Source organism: Danio rerio, chromosome 23 (assembly GCF_052040795.2).
Source record: "Danio rerio strain M-AB ecotype USA chromosome 23, GRCz13ab, whole genome shotgun sequence".
Taxonomy (NCBI): domain Eukaryota; kingdom Metazoa; phylum Chordata; class Actinopteri; order Cypriniformes; family Danionidae; genus Danio; species Danio rerio.
The window spans coordinates 24,374,444-24,397,169 of record NC_141043.1 but is presented as its reverse complement, the minus strand read 5'-3'; the positions used below and the strand labels follow the sequence as shown (position 1 = coordinate 24,397,169).

The window sequence follows — 22,726 nt, the reverse complement described above, 5'->3', positions numbered from 1 at the left end:
AAATATTAAATCATTATCAATAACGAATGATATGAAACAAGATATCATGATAATCTTTTTGCAATATCGCCCAGCCCTACTCTAAAAACTACATAAAGCCCATCCTCCACTGTATTCTTTTTGTTTACAAGACTCGGAAGAAGTGGAGAGGTTAGAACACCAAGAATGTTCATTAAAAGACTTATGGGAGTTAGACTTTGACTTTGTCTTGTCTTTAGAGCTGCCCACATCCCTTCTGCCAGCCTGTTTTGTTCAAACCATCCTGTACATATTGTAAATAAGATAAATTTGTATTATTATTTTCCTTTATCTGATTTTTTTTCCCTTCACTCAGTTTTTGATTTAACTTTTGTGTGGCAAAAATGGTTTTGTATGATTTTTGGGGGCTCGTCCGGGATTATTTGACTATCCAAAGGCTAAATAAATTAGCAAATAAAAGTAATCTCTGAAACTGAAGTGAGCAGGGTTTTTTCTGACCGAGTCTTCGGCCTGCGAGTCATCTTCTTCAACAGCGAGCTCCTCGACCCAGTCAGAGTCCACTTCGATGGCCTTCTCCTCTCCATCCATCAGGAGCTGGGACGAGCCCTGGCCACTGCTTTGCCTTAATGCGTTCATCACGTCCGCCAGGTAGGAGATGATGTGACAGGCACACTCCAGCATACTAGCATGCTGCGAATGAAATTTAATTATGCTCTGATAAAAATACAAGGGATGCAAATGGTTGTATAAAAAAACTAAACATATCTGGTGCCTACCTTGCCTTGTGACACGTTGGCTGTTACTTTCTCCACAACGTTCTTCTGATACAAGTATTTTTTACTGAAAGATAAATAGGAAAAAGTTGGATTTAGTTTTAAGTGTGGGTAACAAATGCACATAAGAGTAGAGCTTTTTAGGTTCAATCTACAGTATATGTAGTAGTTTTACACTTCAAAAATTTGCCCAACAACCCACTGCTAAATGCTAAAAATATTGTATAATTTTTTCGTTAAATTTGTAACATTTATAATATTACTTTAATATTAATATCATTATTTTTTCTATTTCTAATGCATAACTTCTAATGCAAAAGCCAAACTTTAAGCCAAGTTGTCGTACAACTATTTAAAAACACATTATATTAAAAACATTTATTATTTGTTATAATATTCTTCTGGGTAGTACTAACATCATTACATTAAAATTCATTATACACAATTAATTTATAGAATTACACTATTATTAACATAATTGCCTACAGGCATAACAATATATATCAATCCATATACAAAAGTATAATGTAAGTAATATACAGAGAGAGAGAGAGAACATGTACAACATCTAATCTCCCTCAGAAGCCAGTCACTCACCATCTTGTGAGCCAATCAATAGCAGCTCTGTGTAGCTGTAGATGTCCTGCTCCTTGTCCAGCACTGGCTAGAGTGGCCATGATGACCATGAGCTCAGGGAAACCCGCTCCATCCCCACTGGCCAGCATCTCTGTGGCCATGGGTATGAGTGTGCTGAGCAGCACCGTGCAGACCCCCTCGCCCACCTGGCTGTTATCCCGCACGATGTAGGAGGTAAGGAGCTGCAGGAGCTGCCTGTTCTCCTGCACTGTGTCAAGCTGGTCTGAATCTTTGGGAGGGGAGGCCGTCATGCGCCTCAGCCAGGCCTGGAGTCTCGAGGGCTCCACGCAGGCCAGCTGAGCCAATGAACCGCACAGGCACAGAAGGCTGGGATTGGGGCTTTTTTCCGCTGAAAAAGAAACGCAGGTGGGATGTGTAGGAGGGAGGGGCGGGGGTCATATGGCATCCTTTTCAGAGGTATTGCATGGCTACTTACTGAGCTGGAAGAGTTTAGTGAAGAATTTCAGAACCCGATTGCAGAATTTTGCAGAGAGATTCTCGTTGGCAGTGGCCATCATGATCTGAACCAATTCTCCACTACAAGACAAGGAGGAATTTATTAACCCAATTAAGTCCACAGGCAAATATAGTTGCCAAAGTTCATAGCTGCCATTTTTCTTTTATGAGTAATTTTCTACATGTTATCCATGTTTAATTTTTCAATGACATGCAAGCAAACAACCAAGTAAAATTGATTTTGATTTACTTCCTGTCACATGCAAACTTCAATTTCCTACCCCTAATTCCACTATGCAAAATGGAGGCAAACCTTCCCAAATAAAGGCTATTTTCATGTTACTAAAAAATTCTTTGTTCACAAATATATATTAACATAACCATGAAGGTCTCTAGATTCATCCAAATAAAACTAATCTTTCAAGAGATCTATAGTCCTCTGTATGATTTGTCAAATGTTTAAGCGGCAACTACAGTTGCCAGTGGGCAAAATAACTTGTAAGTACATAAATCATGGAGGATTAGAAAATAACGTGTTAAGTTAATAAATCAAGGTTATTAGTTTAATGATTTTTGCTTTCATAATATGCCATCTAAACTTTCATAATATGCCATCTTTACTTTAAAATAGCCTTTTTATAAACAATTTAATACACAGCTAAATCCTTAGTCTAGAACTTCTCCCACTCCTACAAAGAGTTAAAATAACACTGGAGCAGAGTTAAAGTGCTAAATGAACAGAGAATAATGAACTCCAGCTGTTAACAAGCAGAATTATTGAAGAAAAACATGAAACTACAACCAAATTCAGTCACAACCTTCGGCCCTGCTATCAACACAAACATGGATTTTGTAAAAAAAAAAAAAAAAAAAAAAAAAAAAAAAAAATTCTACACTAAAACGCAGTATCAACTCTCTGGAACCCAAATTTTAAAAAACTAGTCAGGGTGAAGATTTTTAAAAGTGGCAAGGGGCTTTGTTATTTTAAAAACTGAGAAAAAAAAAAAACATTTTTGTTTACTAAAATACCTGTGTACGTGTGGACATGGCTTTACGTCAATTAATTATTTCATGGCTCCTTTAAATTAATGATAATTTATTTGATCAAGATATACCTGAATGAGAAGAACTCCTCCATTGCTTTGCGGACCTGACTGCTTTCCAGCTGTTTCTCTAGATACTGGAGACACTCTTCAAGAATGGACTCATCCAAACCACTAATTGCAAACAGAAACATATTTAAAGGAATATTAAACAATAATCCAACCATAACCACATTCCTATACAGTTTGAATCACAGAAAGGTTTAGCAATGCCTTAAGCTAAGCACAAATGGAAAAAAAATTGAATTTTTCATTATGCAATTTCCAAAACGTTCCCATCCACACACACATTGTTTTAGCAAATGTCTGCGTTTACATGGAAATGGGAAAAATGGGTTTTGTATTACGTATGGCACTAGGCTCTGCATTAGCAGGTTTTGTTGCATTAGCAGGTTTTGTTGTAATAGTGCTAATAAACATAGCACAAACATAGCACTGCCATTCTTGTTATGATTTTCTTCTTCTGGTAATGTGGTACTGTGAAGTAATTTAAAAGGTTGGGTTTTGCCTATCCACATGGCATAACTCGTTATCCAAAAAAAAAAAAGAAATCATCAGGATCCAAGGACAAAATATTAAATAAAAATATTGCAGAATTTCCTAAATCCATTGATATGTGAACCTTTTTAGATCTTTTGAGTTTTAATAAACAGAAGTTTCAGCGAAGGGACTTTTAACAAGACCTTTTAAAATAGTTGAGTTATTAACCATACATTTGGAACAACAGGAGGCTTTTTGGTTAAACAAACACTGAATCACTGCTTTTGTTGTAGCTGGTCAGATTGCAGATCTAATTTTAAGTGTAGTAATTTCCTTTAATATCATATAGTCATCACCTGTTTGGGTCAGAGTGATTGGCGATGATGTTGTAGCAGCCTGTAATTAGGCGTTCGTAGACGAGAGCCAGAAAGGCATCAGATTCGGCAGGGCCCAGGATCCTCTCCAGTGAAGTGCTGCAGATCTCAGCCACACTCTCTGTGCTGCTCTCCAACAAAAGAGGAAGCAGTGTGCGGATCACCTGTGGACTGTTTAGCTCCTCTGTGCTATAGACGAACACAAATAACCATCAGGATCTATCATTGCGTTATGTAATATATCTGCTTCAACTGCACTCAATACTTACACAATGAGGTCCCCTGTGAGGCGAACCAATGAGAGCAGAATGTGCTTGAGAGAAGAGGCCAAGGGCAACGATTGGTTACTGAGGGTGCCCAAGTGTGCAGCCTGAATTGCGCTGATGTAGCTTTCTGATGGGATGGTGTCGTTGGCAAAGGCGTTTCGCTGTGGATAAAGAAGCATTCACTGTACAGTGAGGCACAGACAGTATGCTTACTCTAAGAGCTGAAGGAAATGTATTGCTTACCCATGAACCGATGTTTGGGAATTCATTAGTGTGAATGTTGTTCCATGTTTCACACAGTGTCTGAACGGCGGAGGGCAGATTCTGCATCACGGTCTGACCTGAAAAAGTAAAAACACCATACATGAATTGTACTTTGCACTGATCACTTTAGGCAAGTTACCATGTCTATTAAATGTCATTCAAAATTCTTACCAAGCAAGTTGGCTTTGCAGCGCGTAGATCCAATGGACAACACGGCAGCATAGCCCTGCAGTTTAGCTTCAGTGGGCTTGTTTTCTCCTTCCTCTGGCAGGCTCATCAGCAGGTATGACCTGAGCAAACAAACAAACAGAAAGCCAGTCAGAAAGTTTCTTTGGAGTTTTTGACAACCTAAATTTCACACAAAGATATCAAGGCAGAATGATTCTACATCTTCCAATCATAAAAAAAAAACATCAGAGAACATTATGCAACAAAGAAGTGTGGGAATTCATCTTCAAATCAAATTGTATGTTACTGTTCCAATAAATAATAAAATAATTCCACTAAATACCATGATGGTGATTAAAAGATGGCAGAATTCTCATTATTATGGGAATGATGCCTTAATATGTGCAACAATCCTCAGTAAATGTGGTGGAATCAATACCTAGTAAAGGCCGTGTAGACGTCGATGAGCTGCAGCGTGGCGGGCAGCAGGTTTTTGGTGATCTCAGAGGATTTATTGGGATCTGTGTCCGCAGCTATTTTGGAGAAATGCTCATCTAAAGACACTTGAACTTTGGAAATCACAGCATCCAACGTGTAGATGGTTTGTAGAGAGGGTACTTGGTGAAGAGGTAGGATGCTGTTAGGGTCCACGCAGCAAAACGATGAAATCTACAAAAGCAGTGGATAAATACATTTAGGTTATAGTTAATATATTAGGAAACAAACAGAAAAATCAATCTAAAGACCATGTAAAATTGAAATTTACAATGCTTATTTGGTAATACTTTACTTGAAGAGGTGTTCATAGGACTGTCATGAAAACATTATAATCATGCATCATGAATGTGTAACTGTCATTAAGTGTCATTCACTCAGTTATGACATTTTAGGTGCAAAGATGACATTGTCTGCCATGAAAACTTGTCATTAAACAATACAACAAAACGCGTCATATATCAGTCATAAACAATGTCATGAAGCCATTATAACTATGTCATGAATTGTATAACATCAAAATTAATTTTTATTATTAACCACAGTGGTACAAGCTACATTTTTCATTAAAATGTAATTAAATATTAATGATGATGTAAAAATCATTTGACAGTGTAATAACACTTTTAATGACAAATGCAGCTTGCTCCACTGAAAACGTGATTAGAAAAACATTCAGGACACAATTATAATGCCTAAACACAATCATGTTTATGACAGATTAGTGACAAGTTATGTTGTCTTGGCAATGTCAAGTAGTCATAATTTCATCTTTGCATTTAAAATGACATAACTGAGCAAACAACACTAACAGTTGTCCTAAACATGCATAAATCTCATTCACATCATAAAGGTTTCATGAGTTTTTTGAACACTCCAAGTAAAGTGTTACCTTTTATTTTACTAGCTCACATTGTTATTCTAAAAAGGCCAAGAAACCCCCTTCTTTTACTTCAAGTCTACCTCTGAATTTTTCTAAAAATGCAGAGGGAGGAGTGGGTGTGGCCAGCAAAGCAGAGGAAAAAGAGGGGAGCGAACAACAGTCAACCATAAGGAGAAAAGCAAAGAAATAAACAGTAAATAATTTTCTACTGCTACAGAAGTTATTCATAATTTCATGTACTGTACACATAACCACAATTTGTTATATCATTATAAAGATAATCATTTATATAATATAAACACTATAAATGAGGACTTCTCTCCTGCTTAATCCCGCGTCTGAATGCAGATACAGTTGATAGAAGTGCAGCAGGTCTCTTGCGCTGTCAATTTCAACCATTAGCTATGCCGGTACTTGGGAGTATTTTAAACATAGGCGAACACAGCAGCACAGATATAGGTGATGTGTCTGAATAGTAACAAATTTCAGTGTTACAAGACAGAGTCCGCCATTCTCCAATTCTCATACAGCTCTCCTGATAAATATGCTTGCTGCAAACCAACAGCTTTGCTGTATCGGTCCTGACAGAATCGCGGGGGAAAGCATGCAACAAACCCCATAGATCATGGAAACAAACACATACGACCCATGCTGTGTAGACGCAGTCTGTCTCGTCTTCGGAAAGCACATGCTCTCATGAATAATTAAAAAAGCAGGGTCTTCTCATAGGATAAGAAAACTTCGCTATGAATAATAATGAGAAACTGATGCATCATCACTTCACTAGCAGATTTGCGATACGTCGCCGATTTTGATCCCGCCCCAAAGATTATTTTAAACCCGGAAGATGAAATTAGCTAACAAAAGCTCAAGATTATCCAGTATCCCAACAATTAAAAATGACAGGTGCTAATGTTGTCTTAACTGATGCTCAACACACAAATCTGTTAAAATAAAAATAAAAACTACTCCAGGGTGTCCTGAACCTTTAAAGTGTACAATAAATCTGTGCAAGTTAATCTACTTGAAAAAAAAGAAGTTTGTTTTGGTAATCTTCAATTAAAGTCAGACCGTTTGGAGTGGCTGTCCTACCTTTGACATCAACCTAGGCTCAATGCCTATTTTACCCCTTAGCCCTTCCCCCTCCTTTTGCACATTCCTGTGAAGGGGTAGGGGTGTCCCAATTCTCTTTATCTTGAAGGCGTAGGGCTAAAGGTAAGGGGTAAATACCCCTTAGAATGAAGATTTTTCAGAACCATACTCAAAACCAAGGGGCAAAAAAAAATTCCAGAATACACCAGCCACAACGACAAAATCTCTGCACCCGAAAGTAAGGAGATCCACAAATTAGTATTTTTTGTCATTATTACAAATTTTTACAACAAACAAGCATATGTTTTAATATATTCATAACTGCGTTCACATTTTACCGTCATGCTTTAAAAAACGAATGGGCTTTTTACAGTGTCTGCTATAATGTTAATGTGGTTTTTGATGTGTTTACATTGATTAATATGGCCACTGTATATATGCACAGTAAAGTTACGATCTTATTGCTACATTAAGGCTGTTTTATACTTCTGTGTCAAACGCACGCGTATGCTACGGCGTTGACGCATAGCCCTTCGCCGTCGCTGACGTGCACCTCTCAAAAAAAATGTAAATACACAATTGCAACGACGCGTAGCACAAGCTCTGTGATTGGTCGGCTTGGTAGCGATGACGAGTCTGGGCGGGACAGAGAGCCGCGCGAATGTTTTGCTTTTGTTCAGGAAAAGCAAAACAGCAGCGAAGAAACTCGACACAGAGGAACGTTTACACCTCACTGCCAACTAGCGTTTCGAAAGTGTTAATGCAGACCAACAGAGACAGCGCGCAGAAGTATAAATGCACAGCCGTGGGTCACGCCGGTCACTTGACGCAGAAGTATAAACCAGGCTTTAGATTGTTATGATAACATAATATATGCCTTCAGTGATTTCCTGAAGATTAAAACCCAAAATAGCACAACTGGAATAACTACAGCAGTCGCAATCGTCTGATCTCATATGAAGCAAGATCACGATGACATATGACGACGTGTGCAGATGTTGTAGTGCTGTCCCAATTCTTAGGGCTAAATTTTGAAGCCCTTCCCCTTCACCCTCGGTTCTAAGGGGCAAGGGGAAAGGGTAGGGGTACAAAAATAAAATTGACATTGGGCCCTAATCTCTTCCATAGCAATTGTATAGCAAAATTCTTAGCCACGCCCCTCTAAGCACTTTTTTTGCTTTAAGGGAATGATGTGCAAAAGAAAGCTCCGCCTCCTATTCAATATTCCATGTCAGTTTAAATTGCATCGACATACTAAAATATAAGTCTCAGCAAATTCCAATTTATGTGGACTTTAAAGATATTTAGTGAGTACCTGTCTGGCAATATATTCTTCTGCAAGCTCCACATCATATTTCACTGCACTGCATTTAGTCGATGCCACTTCGATCAAAGATGTAGCAAGATCAGCTTTCATTCCCTGCTTCACTAGGTGCTCCTGAAGAAAAATGAGTTGAACAGAAATGAGTCAAAAAACTTGACACATGGATCATCCGGTCATGTTCTTTAAGTGAAAAGTTTACAAAACCAACCTTAATCCAGTTGACATAGGTACTGACTCGTAACCTTGATGACCACCTAAGGGTGTGTAAAATGTCACTCTCACTGGGGTCGCTGTTCCCACTCTTAAGCTGCTCAATATAGGCCTTTGAAGGTGGCAGGACTCCTAAGATCTTCCAAAGCACCAGGAAGTAGTACTGCAAGGAACAGGCTTCCTGTAACAGAGATTGACAGTGATGTTGAGTGCAAAGTCAGCCAGTGTAAACAAAAGATTGCAGAATATTGAAAGAGTTAACGCACTACTGGGGTGATGGGCTTGTTCTCCTGTCGTCTTGCTGTGTCAAAGCGGGAGCCTGCCGCCAGGAGGGAGATCAGAGACGAGTACATGTCATCATACTTCACTGCACCATTGAACAGCACTTGAAAGACCTGTAAGAGTTGACAAATAACACGCATATTAACTTACTATTTCATGAGGACTTCAGGTGGAACATTTGAGTATATAAAGCAGGTCTTAAAACTTATATGATCAAAAAGCTGGTTATAAATGAGGATTCCTGATACATATTTAAAACTGTACATGAAACTGAATTAAAAAGTTTCATAATAAAATGTTTAGGCATCATGGTGGCATAGTGGGTAGCACGATCGCCTCGCAGCAAGAAGATCGCTGGTTTAAGCCTGGCCTGGATTAGTACGTATTTCTGTGTGGAGTTTCCATGTTCTGCCCGTGCTCGTGTGCGGTTTCCCCCACAAGTTCAAAGACATGCGCTACAGGTGAATTGGGTAAGCTAAATTGTCTGTAGAGTACGAGTGTGAAAGAGTGTGTATGGATGCTTCCCAGTGATGGGTTGCAGCTGGAAGGGCATCCGCTGCGTAAAACATATGCTAAATTCAAAACCCCAGAGAACATGGATTCAGCGGCTCCCCACTCTCTCTCGATTCCCCACTCGTTATTCTTAGTGGAGATGTTGTTACTTGAACGATGAAAACAAGTGATTGTTGCTGACGTCTCTTGTTGGCGTGTTGTGAGATGCCGATGTGAAGTACATTCTAACCAGAAGAAAAACATGGTTTTCTGTCTCCCTGTCTGGCTTGAAGCATGATAAGGAGGTTTAAGGCCTTCTGTTTATTATTTTCGTTTTCTCCTGTGTTGTTAGTAGGGAGGTACATTTGAAGTTAAAATTATTAGCCCCCCTAAATTATTAGCCCCCGTTTATTTATTTTTTCCCCCCAGTTTCTTTTTAACAGAGCAGATTTATTTAACACATTTCTAAACAACATTTTAACATATTTTAATAACTCATTTCTAATAATAAATTTATTTCATCTTTGTCATGATGACAGTAAATAATATTTTATTATATATTTTTCCAGACACTTCTATACAGCTTAAAGGGACATTTAAAGGCTTAACTAGGTTAATTAGGTTAACTAGGCAGGTTAGGGTTATTAGGCATGTTATTGTATATCGATGGTTTGTTCTGTAGATATTGAAAAAATATATAGCTTAAAGGGGCTAATAATTTTGACCTTAAATTGGCTTTTAAAAAATTAAAAACTGCTTTTATTCTAGCCGAAATAAAACAAATAAGACTTTCTCCAGAAGAAAAAATATTATCAGACATACTGTGAAAATCTCCTTGCTCTGTTAAACATCATTTGGGAAATATTTATAAAAAAAATAAATAAATCAACGGTGGGCACCAGGGATCGTTTATAATCGCTGTAATCATGTAACATTTTAGTTGAACTTCTTTTTGATTAAGGATTTTTTATTTAATTTGTAACATTATTTACAATCAACTGATAAAGGAAAAGTGCATATTTCAGTACTATAACCTTTCACCATAAAAAAAGAAGAAATAAATAAAACCCATTTACTTGCTTTTGTACAAATATTCAAAGTTGTCAAAAGAAAGATTTATAGAAAAAGCATATTTTATTATAATTATTATTTCTATTATATAATAATACTTTATAATGTCAAAATATATTAGGGCACTCCAAGCAAATATACTAGAAATTTCATGCCAACTTTCCGACAAACAGTTTTGTAAAGATCAAAGCAATTTTCTTTAATTAAGTGTCAGACACTCCCATGACTGTAACGCTTGTGTAGACTTGATGTCTGGCCTCACCTTGCCATCAAGTCGACTCCTGTCATCCTCTGAGGCTTCAGGCGACAGAACGCAGTAAAATTTCGGCTGCACTGTGGAATCTAAATGAGAGCAATAACAATCAAAACTGTTTTTGCACTAGGTTAGCACCTATGTTGTAGAAGTACAAATCGACAGTTTTCCCAAAAATGTTTCCCATCATTTTCCCACCCTTCCCTTGTTCAAAGTTTGAGTTTCTTTCTTCAGTTCTCATTTTCTTTCTTCGGCTTCTTTCTTCTCATTTTTCAAAAGACATTTTGAAAAATGATTATCACTAGCACCCATTGACTTCCACATCATCATTTTTTTCATACTATAAAAGTCAATGGGTGCCAGCAACCAGAACACTTTGTCTGCTTTTGTAAAGAAACAAACTTTAAAGGTAGGAGGTAATATTTATTCTTAATTTTAGGGTAAAATATAGACAAAATAGAAAAGGTCTGACTTACTCCTACCTGCCGAGCAGTGCTTGGCCCAGTTCTCCTCCACCTCTTTAAAACCATAATAAAGAGGAACGGCACCTCTCTTTCCCCCATCCTGTCCGGCACTAGCGCTGGATGCCAGGGGTGTCAGAAGATTGTATTGGACCTGAGTGTGTGAACAAAATCATTACAAACAGCATGTCACAATACAGTGGCTTGATTCCAGTTAAAATACAGCAACATTAGCATTCGTACCTGCTCAAACAAGTAGACGGGAGCTTTTGAGTACTGGTGCAGCAGGTAGTCAAACACAAGTAAGATGCGGGCTAGGTTGAGGGGCACCGCCTGAAGTTGGGAGTCGGCATTGGATGAGATTTCAGCAATTGCCTGCATGCAGAGGGTCAGAACTGTGCGGCGGCCCTTTTCTGAGAAGTTGTGGAAGATGAGCAGAAGCAGCTGGAGGTGCTCAACATTGAGATCCTCATCCGCAGGCACGGCTCCCTGTAGGGTATGCTGTTTCAGAGTACCCACAAACCTAAGGAAAGCAGATTTAGGTTGTGAATGTGACTTGCAATTAAAGACATCTCAGGGTAGGGTTGGGGTTACTCGTTTCAAACACGTTTGAGTTTCAGTCTTTTAGGTTAGGTTAACCCTAACATTCTTTCTTCTATTGAATACAGAGGAAGATATACTGGGAAATCCTAGCGGCTGACTTCCAGACATTTATTATTCGCAAGACTGACAAAGGGTCCAGAATTTGATCTCATGAGCTCATCTGTCTTATTTTGACTCTTATGTCATCATAAATTGTGAAAACAAGCCATCAAAGAAACCTTCCAATGAATGCAAACAATTCCTTTTCATGAGTCCAATATCCAGCTGTGCAAGAAAACAAACAATATGACCAAAGTGAAGTCATCCTTCAATACAAGTAGCCAAACTTTTATTCTGAATCTTAGACCTTATTCTTGAAGGTAAAAAATACCAATAAACAGGTTTGAAGTACCAAAAGCAGCTCATAATAGAGTTCATTTTAATAGTAAGTAGGCTATTTTTGTTATCCATAAACTTTCAAAATGTACTTTTTTAGCAAAAGAGACTAGAAAAATTGTCAAGCTCTACATTACTAATATTATTGTTTTAATGCTTTATTATTCAAATTGCCAAATTCTGACTGAGGACAGTTAAATATGCTGGTCAGTTTTTTTATTTGCCCAATAAATGGCAATATGCTACAGTTTTTACATTTAAAACTTTACTTTAACTCCTTTTTTTTCTAATGGTGTAATAAATTTGTTTTTAAAAATAGCAATTTTTTTCATATTTCTTTATTCTAAATATTTAATATATGTTTTTGGTACCTCAAAAAGTGTGTTATGACGACCAACAGACAAGCTAATACAGCTAAAAAAATAGTGCTTAAATCACCACTAAAATTCAGTATTTAAACCTCATAATTCAATTTTAAAAATGAGGCGAATAACTACTATTAGTGTCAATTGCTGCTTTTTCTAATATTCTTCAGAAGATCTATGCGTTTAATAGAAGAAAAAAATTCATAAAGATTAGAACTACTTGAGTGCGTAAATAAGGAAATTCATATTTCAAGTAATTTTTGGGTGAACTATCTAGCCCTTTAACTTGACAATGTCATGTACCTCTACTTCAAGTAGTAGCAGAAGTAGTATTTGTTTATTGGCATACCATCTCCATTGACTATAACAGTACATGGAAGATGTTTCATAAAGATGCATTTTATAAAACTCAACTTCAACAAATATCAAATCCTTAAGAAGATTATGAATATGACCTTGTAACCTACAGTATGCTACTAAAATGTAGTTTAGAACAGAAACAGGACAAAATTAAGTTAAAGGGAAAGTCTACCAAAAATGAAAACTAACAGCCAGATTGAGGTCCGTGTCCAGACTCAGAAGCCAAACGCTTTCTCTTTGCTTAAGTTTCATTCACTACCACGGTGCTGATAAGCGAAACGTAGCAGTCTGGAATCATAATTAAGTCATATAGAAATCCTAAATAAAAATGCGTTGTTGCAGCATAATGTAAACAGAAGAAATCAATACTTTAAAAATTATTAAGATGTGTGGACAAAATTATTATCTGCATAATTGGTTAAGACTGTTGAATCAAGATGTAAAATAGAAAAAGGGGAAATTTAAGCTTTTTCACTTTATTTCTTAAGCAATTTATTTGAACATACAATTTTCAAAATGCCCTACTTTATTGTGAAAACACACAAATCTAGTCATATATGTGAAGCTCCAGCATTGTCAGGTGTTTGTTAATCAATAAATATGTTTATTGTTCTTTAAATGTTCTGTAGGCATTTTTTTTCCAAAGCATATCACAAACTGTACAGTATCGAAACCGTGACCCTAAAACAGTGTTGCATACCGAACCGTGAGTATATTGAACCATTGCACCCCTAATGTCAACTTTTTTCCCCGTCAATCTTCAGAATAGCCTGTTTTTGTTTTGATCAACAGAAAAAGAAAATTCATGAACAACTTGAGTGTGAATAAATAAGGATTTTTTTGGTGAACGAACTCTTTAATGAACTTTGATCATAAAAAGTTTGCTCTGGCTGGTTAACACATTTCAAATACAACTCAAACTAGTAAACAAAGCAGCATTTTAGCAAAAAGAAGTCACTCTTTAAGGTTGAGCAATGTCTCACCTCTCCCAGACCTTCATGCACTCGGGTACATCAGGCTCCCCCTGCTGACTGGCTTTATGTTGCCAAATCAGCAGCAACCTGGAGAGCACTGAGAGAGACTGAGGGTGGATGTACATGGGCCAAGGACCCTCTGAGAACGGGGCAACACCTAACTGCTGCAGAAGAGTGTTCTAAAGAAATGTTGGAGAAAACAAGTCATCAGACATAATATGTCTGTCACAAATTTTGAATACGTTTTAAAGAATATCTCAACTTTACCTGCAGGGATGGAGAGGGCAGGTCTGATGTAACCAGAGAGTGATTAAAGTGATAGAGGGCTGAGGCAAATTCGTCATCAGAGGAACCTGGGGGTGGGGGGAGGGGTAAAGAAACGTTGGTAAAAGCCTAAATGTAAGCCTAAGTTTAAGATTTAGATCAAAATGACGGAAAACCTTTGACATCCTTGTCGACATCTTTGATGATACTGGCGAGGGTTGCCATGTGCTGCTCTGTGAGTGACACGCTCAGGTAGTTGCGAATGAAGTTATTTCTGGACTTTAGCATGGAAGTGGTAATGAAGTTCAATATGCTTGAGGCCAAACTCAAAAACTGAAACAAGAAACATGCATTCGAGTCATCAATGTAAATACCATTTAATTATTAATAAATTAATCGTAAAGAAATCGAAATCGACATTCTGAAAATATAATCCATTGATTTTTTTTCAATTACCTTCCCTAACATCTGTGGAGTCATGTGACCCCGCTCTTTTACATCTGATTTATACTTCTGTGTCACACACACGGGTAAGGTCTGACGAAGCCTTCACGCGTTGCACATTTGCACTACATTGATAATGATTGGAAGCTGCACCAGAGATGCCTTGAAACGTCATATTTTTATAAATAAAATGAATAAATAAATAATGGTTTATTAATCTTAATCAAGGTAAAATGTTCAATTAATCGAAATTTTGATTTTAGGCCAAATCACCCAGCCCTAATAAATGCTATTATACAAAGTAAACAAAGTAATGCTAAATATTCTTTACAATGACAACAGTAAAAATAAAGTTTATTAGAATCATTATTGTTATTTTATTATTAATTTATTTTACTGACATTTGGGATCTGCAACATTTTTCTAATGTTTTTGATCACCAAGGCTGCATTTATTTGATCATAAATCTAATAAAAACAGCAATTTTCTCAAATAAAAAAAATCTAGAAAATCTTTAGAAATCATGAAAATTCAGCATTAAACCACAGGAATACATTTTCAAAATTTGAGTTGATCATATAACCAAACGCATGGCTGAAACATTTAACTAAAGACTTTTGTTTTTTTGACAATTATCTAGGAAAATTACTTACATTTAAGGGGGAAAATAAAGTAAGATAATAAAACAGCATTACAAGGTTCTGCAGGATTCACAAAGTCAAATGTAAGACTTTAAATGTAAAGAAATTAAGACCATTATGAAATGTCATGTCTGACTTATAATAGCTAAACGCTAAGTTTGGGCCAGTGGAAAAGATTTTTTATTCGCCTCATCCAAAAAATTAACGAGTTATTTCTCAGCCGCATATTTTAAATGTAAAAACAAGCAATCCCTGGTTGTATACAATTTTTTTTTCAACATAACTGACAGGTTTTAAAACTATAATGAACTAAATGTATCCACAACAGTCTGTTCCTTTCAGTGTCCTGACCATATCCCAAGGAGAACATTTAAACAAATGCTATTGTAAGGAAGATAATTAAACCACGCAGGTAAATGGAATCATAAACAGTTTTTTTTAAAGATTTATTGATTTGAATTATTGTTGACCCGATTGGGTACTTTATATAGAGCATAGCGAAATTAAAACCCTTTTATAATAATTTAAGACCTACAGGAAAATATTTAATTGAATTTAAGGCTGGCGAGGCAGTGGCGCAGTAGGTAGTGCTGTCGCCTCACAGCAAGAAGGTCGCTGGTTCGAACCTTGGCTCAGTTGGTGTTTCTGTGTGCAGTTTGCATGTTCTCCCTGCCTTCGCGTGGGTTTCCTCCGGGTGCTCCGGTTTCCCCCACAGTCCAAAGACATGCGGTACAGGTGAATTGGGTAGGCTAAATTGTCCGCAGTGTATGAGTGTGTGTGTGAGTGTCTGTGTGAATGTGTGTGTGGATGTTTCCCAGAGATGGGTTGCGGCTGGAAGAGCATTCGCTGCAAAAAAACCTGCTGGATAAGTTGCCCGTTTATTCCGCTGTGGCGACCCCGGATTAATAAAGGGACTAAGCCGACAAGAAAATGAATGAATGAATGAATGAATGAATTTAAGGCTTTAAAAGACCTAAAATTTTGTTTTTGAAATGGATACATTTTAAGAGTATCATTATATCATTCATTCAAGATGTAATGAATCATCATATCATTCATTCATTCAGTCATTTTCTTTTTGTCTTAGTCACTTTATTAATCTGGGGTCGCCACAGCGGAATGAACCGCCAATTTATCCAGCACATGTCCCTTCCAGCTGCAACCCATCTCTGGGAAACATCCACACACATTCATTCAGACGCATACACTACAGTAAATTTAGCCTACTTAATTAACTTGTACCACATATCTTTGGACTGTGGGGGAAACCCACGTGAATGCGGGGAGAACATGCAAACTCCACAAAGAAACGCCAACTGACCCAGCCGAGGCTTGAACCAGCGACCTTGCTGTGAGGCTACAGCACTACCTACTGTGCCACCGTGTGACCTTATCATATCAAAACAGCCATTAGAATGAGAACTTCCCTGGACTGGGTTTGATTACCTAAATTGTTTATCAGCTTGCCATTTAAAAAAAAATGCATTTTAGGCACTACATAAAACAACATTTCACTTCCATCAAACCACATGCACTTACCAACTCCGGGTCCTTGCGACTTGCCAATATGTTTCCATTCTCCACCGTGTTCAGCTTACTTGGGCTCTTGAGTCTGGGTGAGGTTTCAAGAGGTGGTGGAGGCGGCGGCGGTGGAGGTGCCACCTTCTCTTTACTGGGAGAAATAGTCTCTTCAAACCACAGCCCCAGAATGGGCTCACTATCATCGTCTGTAAACACGCCAACAGCCACGTTCAGCACCACAATCAATGACATCTTTGTACTCTAAGCAAACACAAATGCTGCTTCCATTTAGCCAGGTAAATAACTCTACTTAAGATGTTTATGGCACAATAAACAGAAGACACTACGAGTGAGTCTGACCTAAAACAGAGATCTGCTGACCTGAGAAACAAGCTGCTTTTGTCCTCTCCTGTCTTCTCTCTGCTGAAATAACGAACACTGTCACTAGCTGTGCCCACGGCCGCCAGATTGGCACAGTAAGCAAGAGCATGCTTCTCGTGCCACAGTGTTCAGGAGCAGGAAGTAAACTGACCTGACTCTGGCCTGACCGCTGTCCTTCTACTAAAGCGTGCAGTGCTCAGGAAGCTCCTGAAAAAGTCCCTGAGACTCCTCAGCCCTGACACTAGCTCAGTAAACCACAAGCAAACCCTGTACTCAGCTGCATAAAAGATAACTCATACTAATGACATTAAACACTAAAGACAAAAAAGGACAGGTCATATTTATCGTAGTGGCAAAAAAAAAAGGTTTCTTTGAAAGTAAAAGTAAATAAATAAACATCTTAATGCAAAATCAAGCGGAATATTAAAGTTATATTTTGCCAAACAAAAAATTTATTTAAATAAAATTAAATAAAAATGTTATGTGAAAAGGATATGGTATACTTATTCTATTAAATTTAATAACAGATTCAAAATTTTAAATACATTTATTTAGGGAGAATGATTTTACTTTGTCGAATCAAATGGAAAGTATATTTATGGCCCTTTTCCACTGAGTGGTCAGTATGGTAAGGTTTAGGATGCTTTTATGGACATTTCCAGTCAAAAGGTACCAAAAAGCGAAACATATCGTACTACCGGACAAGCCAAAAGAATGAAAACAAAAGAAGGGCCGAGACATTACACTGTATTAATATATACATATAATAACGAGCAATATTCGACCAGAGCATAATCAAACCTTGTTGACGTCTTGATGAACAGTCACAAAGCCAAAAAAAACAGAATCTACCCTGTGCCCTGTAGTTATTTACAAGGCAATCTAAAATCGAAAATAATGAATTTCTTGAGCTGATAATAATAATGTGCACATGATTATTGAAGTGCTTCTGATATCCGATCCTTTCAGAAACGGACAAATGTGAAAAAACAAAGGAGAAGCGCAAAAAAACAAGAGGAGAGATTCTTTCAGCGACCTAAAGATGAACAAACTGCCATGATTAACTATTATCATCCCCCTTTGGACCATTATGAACTCATAATAATGGAATTACTTTCTAACAGAGGTTACATGTGCTGGTGAAGAATAAAGATACAGATTAGAGGTTTTCTCTGACTGTGGGCTATATGTTGCGTGTTGTTTTTGAACCTAAATAAAGATTAAATGTATGCTGTGTGTAGTTTTTCTGTAATTGGTAACATATCAGAGACTGTAAGGGTCTGTATGTGTTCATACATGTTGCATTTATTTACTTATTTTATATAATCGCAAATGTTACAGTAGGCTATTTCGCACTTCGTCGATCTGCAGTAATAATCAAATTTTATTCATAGAAAGGGTGGTAATGAACAATTATACACAAGTATTTATGTGTATGAAGCATCTGTTTTGTGAGAAGTGCTTCTCATGTGATATGTGAGCGACCAGTACAGCTTTACTTTGACATTTTCTTGAGCGAGAATGACGTTGACTGAAACTTTGTTGTACACCACGCCATTGCTAACCTTTTGGCAGTGGAAACGCAAGCCTGATAAAGGTGACCGGTACCAACCTGTACCGTACCACTCAGTGGAAACTGGATAATATAAAGGTGTTTTAGGAGTAAAAATAATCAATCAATTTCAAAAAGATTTTATATTTCTTTCAAAGATTTCAAAAGATGAAAAAAAAAAGTTTTGCAAACTATTTTTTTTATTCTGACTTATCATTTTGACAGCTTTTGTGAAAGTCACCTAGCTAGACATATCCCTCAAGATGAAATTAGCAAAAGCAACTACACTGCAAATGAACTGAATGTCAGGTTCTTTCTTAGTTTAAAAAAAATGTCTAACTTCAATGTCTGACCTCACTGTGGCCTTTATTTACAAGCTTTAACAACATGCAATGTGCAGCGTCCTCTACCTTGACTGCTGTCCTCTTCTGTGCTGCTGAAGTCGTCTTCATAGTAAGTGTTGGAGTCAGTGGAGGCACTTGCGTCACTGCTGACTGACCCTTTCCTCTGCCGCTGCAGCACACAGGCCTAAATCAAGCACAACCAGATTCCACAATCGTCAAACACAACACACTACTTCCTCATAGCAGCCATCACCGAGGCCCTGTTCACACCTGCTATTGAGATATACTTTTCATCTTTCCAGTCTATAATAATTTAGTTTGGTTTGAAGGCAAACAAATGTAAAATGCTCGCTAATAAGTCCTGATTCTATTGTGAAATGAAAGATTCCCGTATTATTTAATCTATTCACTGGCTTTATGAAATCTGTAAATTTCATGTAAATGTGGGGAGAATTTCCAGCAGTTATTATTACAAAAACAAATGGAACTACAAATTAGATGATTAAAATATAGTGTTCTTGAGCATTCTCTTCAGGGAGCTGCTCTCATCAAAGTCCATGAATTGATGGATTTCTTTGTTGAAATGCATGAATTGGAATGTTTCGTTGAATATATACAACCATTAAAATGCTTTTAATCAAGCAAGATTGGTCTTTTCACATGATGAAAACTAATAATTAATAATAAAATTAATGATTTTCTATTAGTTAAAATTACTTTTGATGTTCTGAAATGCTTGGTAGACAAGTTAAAATATAGACAACTTTGTATATAAGTGTTCAAAGTGTATAAATGCTTTATTAAGAACTCTTAGGGCAGGGGTGCTCAATACGTCAATCGCAATCTATCAATCAATCCCATCTATCAATCGATCGAAAAAGAAGGCATGGGTAGATCACATGGCGTTAAAAAATAGACATCAGCCTATCATCCATCCTCACTGAAATGTGTTGCTTGATTGACTTAAAGGGCAGCCAGTCTGACATCTGACAGAGGGGTAACCACGAATGCGCGTAAAACCGTTCCAACTTTGCTAAATGTTGCAAAACTTTAGTGGCTATAGTTTTGCAGCACTTAGTGAAGTGTCGCGATTAAGTATAAATATCGTTCCACCATAGTGGATTTAGTACTCTTCCCTGGCTGATTCCATTCAGTGCATCAGAGTAAGGTAATGACAAAAATATGTACAGAGTTGTAAGCTATTGCACAATATGGGTTCATACAGTTATTCAAGGTATATATATATATATATATATATATATATATATATATATATATATATATATATATATATATTTATATAGAACAAATACAGAATTCTTAATGTGTTTATAAATGAATATATGTTTTGTATTTTTATATTAGGTCAATAATTTTGATTAGGTCATTTTATAAGTGGCTTGCAGAAAAAGTGTGGGCACCCGTTTTAGGGGATATTGAGAAGGAAATAAAACAATTTAAACAAATGTAATAACATTACTTGATAAAGTAAAATTTATGCTAAAACCTCTAAGTGCCATTTGAAGTTTTGGTCTTTTTGGTCTAAAATGATCTGTGTTTGTTCAGTTATTTCACTTCATAGATATATACACTAGATATCACATAGGGACCCTGAGCATGCGTCAATAGCACCGCCACATTGGTACAGTGCTCCCAGGACAAATGTCATTCAACCGCACTAGTCAAATGCGGGACTTTATCGCTGTCTACGGGTGTAGAAACGAGCAAACAAAGAAATTAAAGCACAAAGGCAGAACATTTCATAGGTAATATTAAGTTTTTTTCTGTTTTTGTATGTTCTGAACTTTTGTGCTAATCAGGTAACGTTATTGATGATAACAGTCACTTACTGCATTCACCATAAGACAAAGAAGCTCCAACTCGCACTAAACACTCTGCTTATGCTAGTTTTGTTGAATAAAATCAGCAAACAATGCAAAAGAAATATGACAATGAGATGCTGCGCTGCCAGAAACTTGTATTATTGTCGGCTAACGTTAGTGAAAGAGTCGTTCGGGAGATTCATTCACAAACGAATCGCTCCCTCCGTCAGTATGAGAAGTGAAAGCAGGAGAGGAGCTGTGTTTCAGGACATGATTAGATCAAATTTAACAGGGAGGGTGAAAAGTACATTTCTGTACACACAAACACAAGCTTTTTGTCAGGAATGCCCATGCGGTCACTGATCCATCAATGTAGAAAAGTGATGTAAAATTATAATTTTCGTAATTAGAAAAAAAAAATTACATACTACCATCCAGGAAAACTCCCGATCATAAATATACGTGTATATGTGTATATCTCTGGCTTTGGATGGCCACAGTCCTCTACTGTACATTGGTCCCGCATTCATTTCAAAGGAGCGCTACCCTGTAGCAAGATGGCGGCGCTATTGACGCATTCCGTCCAATAGACAACAATAGGCCAGGCGACATCTAGTGTATATATCTATGATTTCACTTTAAAAGCAAAAAAAATAAATAAATCACATTCTTTGCAAAAGAAAATAAATTACTGAACCCACACACTTGCCTGAGGGAAAAAAAGAAAATTTTTATAATTGCATTCAAGAGTTCAATTGCAAAAACTTTCTAAACTTGTCGACCAAAAATACATTGGGGCATTTATAAGACTTTTTTGACTCTAAAGAGTGTAAATTGCAAGAGCTTACTTCACAATATTAGATAAAAAAAAATATCATAAAAGCAGCTGAAACTGCCCAAAAGTGGACAGAAGAGATGCCTCAATTTCAGATGCGAATGGAAACGTGTCTGCCTTGTCTACTTGTGATCCGACAGCTTAAAACACATCTTAATGGGAGGTGTGAACAGGGCCTGGGTGTGGCGGTCATGTACCTTTTTGTAGGAGGTGGAGAGCAGTGTGAAGAGCAGGTTGGTAAGAGGAACTGAGTCGATGAGTCTTTGCACTCTTTGGATGGAGGTGCTCTGGGCCATGATGTTGAGTTCTGCTGGAGGTCCGTCACTGGCCCAGCCCTGAATAACACAACACAGCTTTACTCATATATAATATACTGTATAAACTTTATGTGGTATTTTAAAAAGGCAGCTGTGCTGTCTTACTCTGTGAAGAGCCTCCACTTGTAAGTCCTGGAACAGTGATGTGAGCAGCTTGATTGAGTGATTAGCCAAAATGACTGACAGAACCCCAAAACCTTGGTGCCTGATAGTGGAAAAAACCTGTCACATACTGGCATGTATTGTTTGTAACAAACACACATATACATACAGTGCTTAGCATATACAAGTACACCCCTCACCTATCTATTTTTTAAATTTATATTTTTAATAGGAAGCTATACAATATTATATTTGTGCATATACATTAGATTAGTCAGTACTGAAGCCAAATCTGGAGCTTATCTAACAAAATAACTTGCAATAATGGTCCAAAAACTAGCACACCCAAATTTACATGTTATAGACGAATATTAAATACAAATAAAAAACAAAATAATAAAATTTAATAGAAATTTTGTAGGTTTTAATTTGCAACATTTTGCATGAATTGAATTGTATTATTTTTCAATTTCTAAATAAGTTTGGTGACTAAAATATTTTTTAATGAATATATGTTTAATAAATCTGTTTTGTTTAAATGCATCAAAATACACTTATATTCACTGAGAAATGTATAAAAATATTCATTTTTAAAATGGGAGGTACTCAATTATACTGAGCACTATACATGAACATGTTATTTATTATTATATTAAAATTATTTGAATATAAAATTTTGAATTTTTTTTATTATTACTAGTGTATTTCATTATTACTTCATGTATTACTAGTTTTATTTTATTTTAATGTTTGCATCCAAAGT

At 36.8% G+C, this 22,726-nt stretch overlaps 1 protein-coding gene across 50 annotated transcripts in view; it reads right to left on the bottom strand.

Annotated features, from left to right (window-relative positions):
- Positions 1–22,726, bottom strand: part of ubr4 (ubiquitin protein ligase E3 component n-recognin 4) — a 95,962-nt gene that overhangs the window by 57,800 nt on the left and 15,436 nt on the right. For 12 of the 50 annotated variants that reach the window (XM_087306816.1, XM_087306822.1, XM_087306820.1 and 9 more), the window contains exons 12-36: positions 21,967–22,066; positions 21,742–21,897; positions 18,953–19,070; positions 17,142–17,267; positions 16,991–17,032; positions 16,628–16,815; positions 14,180–14,336; positions 14,007–14,092; positions 13,749–13,918; positions 11,306–11,585; positions 11,078–11,216; positions 10,611–10,690; positions 8,770–8,898; positions 8,502–8,684; positions 8,285–8,407; positions 4,939–5,168; positions 4,503–4,621; positions 4,311–4,408; positions 4,071–4,228; positions 3,784–3,990; positions 2,960–3,061; positions 1,825–1,925; positions 1,350–1,737; positions 756–819; positions 478–669 (exon numbers count right to left, since the gene is read on the bottom strand). In XM_087306816.1, coding sequence (XP_087162942.1) covers positions 478–669; positions 756–819; positions 1,350–1,737; positions 1,825–1,925; positions 2,960–3,061; positions 3,784–3,990; positions 4,071–4,228; positions 4,311–4,408; positions 4,503–4,621; positions 4,939–5,168; positions 8,285–8,407; positions 8,502–8,684; positions 8,770–8,898; positions 10,611–10,690; positions 11,078–11,216; positions 11,306–11,585; positions 13,749–13,918; positions 14,007–14,092; positions 14,180–14,336; positions 16,628–16,815; positions 16,991–17,032; positions 17,142–17,267; positions 18,953–19,070; positions 21,742–21,897; positions 21,967–22,066 — 3,736 coding nt within the window. The remainder of the gene's footprint in view (positions 1–477; positions 670–755; positions 820–1,349; positions 1,738–1,824; positions 1,926–2,959; positions 3,062–3,783; positions 3,991–4,070; positions 4,229–4,310; positions 4,409–4,502; positions 4,622–4,938; positions 5,169–8,284; positions 8,408–8,501; positions 8,685–8,769; positions 8,899–10,610; positions 10,691–11,077; positions 11,217–11,305; positions 11,586–13,748; positions 13,919–14,006; positions 14,093–14,179; positions 14,337–16,627; positions 16,816–16,990; positions 17,033–17,141; positions 17,268–18,952; positions 19,071–21,741; positions 21,898–21,966; positions 22,067–22,726) is intronic. The other 38 variants (XM_087306842.1, XM_087306851.1, XM_087306850.1 and 35 more) reach the window with 9 other exon arrangements.